Source organism: Punica granatum, chromosome 3 (assembly GCF_007655135.1).
Source record: "Punica granatum isolate Tunisia-2019 chromosome 3, ASM765513v2, whole genome shotgun sequence".
In the NCBI taxonomy this organism is placed as follows: Eukaryota; Viridiplantae; Streptophyta; class Magnoliopsida; order Myrtales; family Lythraceae; genus Punica; species Punica granatum.
In genome coordinates, this window is record NC_045129.1 from 6,297,531 (window position 1) to 6,303,802 (window position 6,272).

At 39.3% G+C, this 6,272-nt stretch overlaps 1 protein-coding gene across 1 annotated transcript; it reads right to left on the reverse strand.

Annotated features, from left to right (window-relative positions):
- Positions 1-4,028: 4,028 nt before the first annotated feature.
- Positions 4,029-5,724, reverse strand: LOC116201161 (naringenin,2-oxoglutarate 3-dioxygenase-like). The gene is made up of 3 exons (XM_031532291.1): positions 5,266-5,724; positions 4,580-5,008; positions 4,029-4,476 (listed from the first exon to the last, which is right to left on the reverse strand). Exons 1-3 carry the CDS (start codon positions 5,638-5,640, stop codon positions 4,162-4,164), a joined length of 1,119 nt encoding a protein of 372 aa, XP_031388151.1. The 5' UTR covers positions 5,641-5,724; the 3' UTR covers positions 4,029-4,161.
- Between the last annotated feature and the right edge of the window lie 548 nt (positions 5,725-6,272).

Here is a 6,272-nt window from a genome sequence, read left to right on the forward strand (position 1 = left end):
AAAAAAAGACATAATATTTTCCAAAAGGCCAAAAAAAAAAAAACGAAGACAAGAAAAATGATGGAAGTGCTGCACTTTTAGTTTTAGTTTTAGCTATCTTGTCGGTTCTTTTTCGGCTAAGTTCAGATGCGTCCATGGGAATATTTCCCGCCGGAAATCATTGCCATATTAACACAAAAAACATGTGCATTTTATATTCACCGCCAAAGGGAGGAATTGGAAAGAACACAGGTTACATAGTATTCAAACGTTGTCTACCTGTGCTAAATTCGGCCAGCTATTACTTACGTATGCTGTTCACTACACATTGTGAGTGGAACACCGATGTACTTACTTCAAGACCTAAGGATTTCGAAAACGTGGATGCTCAAATGAGCCATATCTCATTTTCTATAATAATGATTTGTACCTCTTAGAATATTATTACCATAAGTAGATTAAATAACAAATAGGACGATATTTCTCCACTTTATGGAAAAAAAGAACAAATGTTTCCTCACATTTGATTCTTGCACTTCCGATTTAAAATTGAGAATATCAGCGCGTTATCAACTAAGTTATCGTCTCATTGATACTTGATTTGCATATGCTTGAATATTACGGGATATGTAACTTCCACGATCGATCGGTCTTATCCATACTTACTCTCATTGAATATGCAAGTATGACAAATACTCGAAAGGCAGCTTTCGGTTGGAAAAAGAACATAAAAGTTCCACACGTGCTTTGAATAGACTTTAATTTATTATTTAATGTGTCAATTCTGTCTTCCTTCTTCTTCAAAGAAGAAATTAAATATGGAACATTTGATAGAATTATACATACGAAGCACCAAGGAAACGAATTTTGCTCCCCATGACCCGAAAATTGGACTTGGTCAGTGAGGACTAGGTGGCAATCGTTTCGAGTAGAATTTTCCAGTTTGCAGACTAATGAGAAAGCAGTGTAAATTGACCGTTTCTTCAAAATTGGGTGCAGTGCAGCAGCACACATCCTCATTAAGAAATCAAGAGATTTCATATTTGATTCATGTAAGTGAAACTGTTTCTATCTCTTTATTTGATATTTTATTTTTTGTAATATGCCATGAACTTCCCTTATAAATAAAAATGATTGATGATTTCTTTGGCAATATTTGCATTTTTTTTTTGTTACAACGGAAGCCGCAGATCCTAGTATAATAATGAAATAAAAATCCTATTAATTAATAAAGAAGTGCAGATAGTCTCACACAGTATCGAACTAAGAACCTCTTAATTATTAGACAATGACGTGTATTATTACGCTACACCCACTTTTGACATGTATATGTATTTCTATTGGATGATTTCTCAGCAGCCTTGACTTTTAGAAACCCCGACCAAAGTTCCGGAGCATGTTCACGAGCATCTTCTCCGTTACTGATGGCATTACACTAAACATGGCTAATTAACAAGACATCTAAGCATATGTATATATATGTCTGTGTGTATGCGCGCATGATACTAGTTTCGTTTCTGGGCCGGTGTACATAGCTTGCTACACGTACATAGATAGATCTCAATAAGTGATTAGTGCTATTGATCAACGTCAGAGCTATAAGTTAAGTGGGAATATACTAATTATTTAGTCTTGTGTGAACATTATCATTGATATATATTATAAATTATGTATGAAAATGAGCTATACGTACGTTGTAGTTCAGATGTCACTTGTCGGAAGCTCGTCTCATGACTGGAATTAATAATAAGTTGCATTTGAATATGGTCAGTTTGCCACAATCTTAGAATGTATTTGTTTCAACTTAATTAAATAAATGCTTAAAAGTCAGTTACAAATTAGTTATTGGAGAAAATAAATATAAGAATGAGGGAAAGATGAGAGATAATGATCTAAACAACTTAATTATTAATCAAAAAATCAATTAATGAAATAAACAAAAAAAATTGACTTAATAAAATAAGTCATTCTTTACTTATTAGTGCACTTTATTTCTCACAAAATTTTTCTCATCCTTATTTATTTCTCCCTTCTTCCTATACATTTATTCCATTAACTAATTAAGTACTTAATTTTTAAACAATTAATTTATCAAACATCCCTTATAATCGTGTACACGTTAGGAGCGGATTATTAGTACATAATTATTTTGTTGCCCACCGCCCCAAGAAACAAATAAAAATCTATAGCATATGAGATCTAGTGCTACTTAATTATTAGCTTGGCTCATCATTGCACCAATTTCTTTATTTAAGAAACGACTTCCCTACCATATATAATTTTTTATTTTAAGATCAAAAAATAATTATGATATCTTCTAATAATCTAATAAAATAATTACGCGGGCTTTAATTAATTATGCCAAAATTAGGCCAAAATTCAACTATAGAAGGAATCCTTATGGAGCCTGTTGCTTGTAATACAAGGTATTCAGAGCAGGTGATAGCACAGTGAAGAGCCGTCTCCAACGAATCTTCCAGTTGGTCATCTTCTCATCGATTAACAACTCTTCCAATACCGGCATGCTAATGTATACTCCACTCTTGACCATTTCCACATAGAATTCTTCCATGTCCCGGGAGTCGGTGCGAACCAGTTGGCGATATATTCCGTGTGCGGAGGCAGCTGAAGACCAGAGCATGCCGAGCAATATCATGTTGCAATAGCTTACAGACTACAGTCAGTATAAGCTGGAAGCTTATGTAAATTCATGGTGGTACCGATAAGGATTGACCGAGGAATTCGAATGAAGAGGGGAGAAATGAATTTACCAAAAAGAATTTTGTAAATTTCTGATTCGAATGGGAAATTGAATAATTTTCCTGATTATAAATGGTTCCATATATGAAGGTTACCTTTGGATTGGATCCTTCCATGGGAATAAACTATAAACCTCCAGCTCGGAGGGTTTGGGGCTTAATCAAATTAGATCGAACTGTTTTACTACTCATGAGCCTCCCTTATAATCCGAAAAAAAAAAGAAGAAAGAAGAAAATGGGGCTGAATATAGGGCTGTGCAAAAAATTCCAAAAACCGAATCGTCCCGTAAAATTGTTCCGAACCAAATCAAAAACCGAATTAATTGGCTATGGGAATAATCCAATTTAGGAATTTAAAGGGAAACCGGTTATATGATGGTTATGGTTTTCAAAATTAGAAATCCCAATTCACCGTCCCATCCGAATATATATGTTAATTATATTATTATAATTATTATTATTCATTATTATTGATGTTCATATAATATAAAAGTCAGTAGAATCTTTGTCAGTGAATCCCTAATCTTAGTTCGGTGATTTCTATTCAAAAGATGATATTATATTAAAATTATAAATAAATATCCAGTAATATAATCTAAATCCCTCATCGGCTAATCCCCATTTTTATCTTTGTGATGTGCTGAATCTTTGATGAATGGATTGGAGTCCGCTAAGTTCTTGATTTCATAATTTTTCTTTTATTTTCTCAGTATCAGTTCAATCCGGTTAATCAAACCATAAAACTGGTTTAATTTCGGGACGATTTTTTTCATTATGATCCGTTACGGTCACTCAAATTCCGGAATCGAAAATCCGAGATGATTACGGTTTAAACTAAAAACCGTCCATAATCGTCCCATGCCCACCCCTAACTGAATATCTAACATCCTAGACAAAGACCATACCTATAAGACATGAAAGAGATGTCGAGTATATAAGGGGCCGGGCTTTAGAACCAAGTAATGCATTCTAAAACCATGCAGGCCACGACCCAAAATGGATAATATTACTAGGGGCTGGGCTGTCATGTCTGGTACAAGATTGGCCCTTTCTGCCAGAAGAAAAAAAACTGGATTGGCACTGTTGAAATAGCCATTTCAAAGCCTCCTGTCTACATATAATTAGCTCTTGAATCAGGTCCAAATAATCCAACCACACACATAATCAGGACGAAATCATGGACCGGTGATCGTTAAAGAAGGTTGGGCAATCGATAGGACGCTCATTTTAATCTTGTCATTGAGTATCTTGATGCCGATCTACTGCTCTAGTATCGCGTATCGGCGACCATTTTCGTTCAACCACACAAAGTTTCACTTCATATAATCGCATCTCGTTCAACAGTATATAATGCAGAAACACAATATCATGATCAGGGAGACATTATTAAACGTGTACATGTAGGCGTTTCAAATTAGAGTTTCTAAGCAAGTATGTCGTTCAAGGTCTTGGTCTCCAACTTGAGTCGTTCTGCGGATTCCATTTCCTTCATCTGCTGCTGCTCCTTGGCGAGCTTCTTTAGCCGGGCGACCTCGAGGTCCTTGCTCATCTTCCTCCGGTACATCTCCGCGAACGTGATCGGCTCCTCCATCACCGGCTTCTCTCCCTCTGGAACCTTGAGCGGGTACACTATGGCATCCGGGGCCGGGTTCTGGAATGTCGCTATTGACAGCCTGCTGCAGTCCGAGTTCACCACTGCCTGGTGGTCCGCGTTCTTGAACCTCCCGTTGCTGAGGAACTGCAAATTGCAAAGAAATAAAATGAGTTACCATCGATTGTTCGAACTTAATCGACAACATTATAGTAGAGAGTAATCAATCAGCGCGCGATTGCACACTCACGTGACCGTGGTCTCCGAGGTTGACAACAAAGGCACCCTCGATGGGCTGGACAGTGATCCAGGTCTTGCCGTCGTCCTTAGTGGCCTGGAGTCCGCCAACCTGGTCCTGGAGGAGGAGTGTGATGGTGCCAGGGTCAGTGTGACGCTTGAGCCCGAGGGTGAGGTCGGGCTGTGGGCACTTGGGGTAGAAGTTCACCACCACCTTCTGGTCCATGTCGACGCAGGCCTTGGTCAGGGCCTCCTTCTCCAGCCCCATTGCCTCCGACAGCACCCCGAGGAGCTTGCACGCCAGCTCCATCAGCTTCTCGCTGTACTCCTCTGTCACCGCCCTCCATCCCTCCGGCTTGTCCGGCCACCTCGTGTAGTCACGGCTCCGGATTGGGTACGCGAAATAGGTCACTATTTCGCGCCAGTCTTGCACTGCTTCTCCCTACAACCATAATCAATCATGACTTAATTATTTATGGTACAAAACAATCCTATGGCTTTGACTGACCAGACACTCAAAAAGTACATGAAATAATTTGTCAATCCATTTCTTGTACCATGCCAGCTCGTTAGGGAATGCATTTGAAGGAGGATATACAAATTAATATATAATGAATCAAATACTGACCAATACAAATTACAATCACCGTAACTTGAAAATGAAACGGACCGCGGCGTAATCCCGTGAGATATTATTACCTGGAGGTGGCTAGACACAATGAATCCGCCCTTCTTCCCCCCGGTCATATCAAACCTGAGCTTCTCCTCTGCGGGCAGCGCAAAGAACTCCTTAGCCAACCTCGTCATGTCCCCGATGAGTTTGGCATCGATCCCGTGGTCGATCACCTGGAAGATCCCCCATTCCTCGCATGCCGCCACAATCTTCTTGCATATCTCAAATCGCCTGCTCCCCTCAGCCTTGTCATCAATCCCGTCAAGTGAGATCACAGGGATTTCACTGCTGAACTGGTTGTACGCGACCTTGGGCCTCTCGTCCTCATCCCGCACGAACCTTGACTGCAGGGTCTTCTCCTCCGCAAGGGCCGTCAGCGTTGTTGCCGTTGGTGGCGCCATATTTCTGGATTCGATTTTTATTTTCCTTTGGCTTTGATTTTCACCTGAAGAGATTGTGTAATTTTGATGGTGTGGAAGAGTGATTGAGAGGACAGGGATTTATATATATGCAAAGTGAAGGTAATCCTGCCCGGGGGATTGAAGGAAGGTGGCAGCTCCCAAGTCCCAACCACCTCGTGATCGGTCTCCCCGGCCCCTCACATCTACCGAACTCGATCTTCTCTCCCCAGCTTTCTTTTCCTCTTTTGATTTTGATCTTCACACGGGCATAATCTAAAAAACCAAACCAATGATCAAAAGAGGGTATAACGCAATGACCTACATCATTGCTTGCTGACTTAAAAGGTCATAGTTTCGATACATAGTGAGACTACCCGTATCTCTTTCGTTAATAATTTAAGATTTCCTTTTCACTATACTAGGACTTGGACTTCTTTTGTGAAAAAAATTCGAACCAACCGGGCTTGGGCCCCTAATTCAAAAAAAAAAAACGAGGTGTAAATTCAATCAAATGAGGTTTGGCTTAATAGCGTACGTCATCGCTTGATAATCAAGAAATTCTAAATTCGATATTTATTGAAACTATCCGTCGTGCCCCTTTATTAGTTATTAGGATTTTTATTTGATTGAAC

Coding starts and splice junctions, on each gene's coding strand:
- LOC116201161 (XM_031532291.1), bottom strand. CDS start 5,640: ATGGCGCCACCAACGGCAACAACGCTGACGGCCCTTGCGGAGGAGAAG. Junction 5,009..5,265: donor TTGTGTCTAGCCACCTCCAG/GTAATAATATCT, acceptor TTATGGTTGTAG/GGAGAAGCAGTGCAAGACTG. Junction 4,477..4,579: donor ACCTCGGAGACCACGGTCAC/GTGAGTGTGCAA, acceptor TGCAATTTGCAG/TTCCTCAGCAACGGGAGGTT.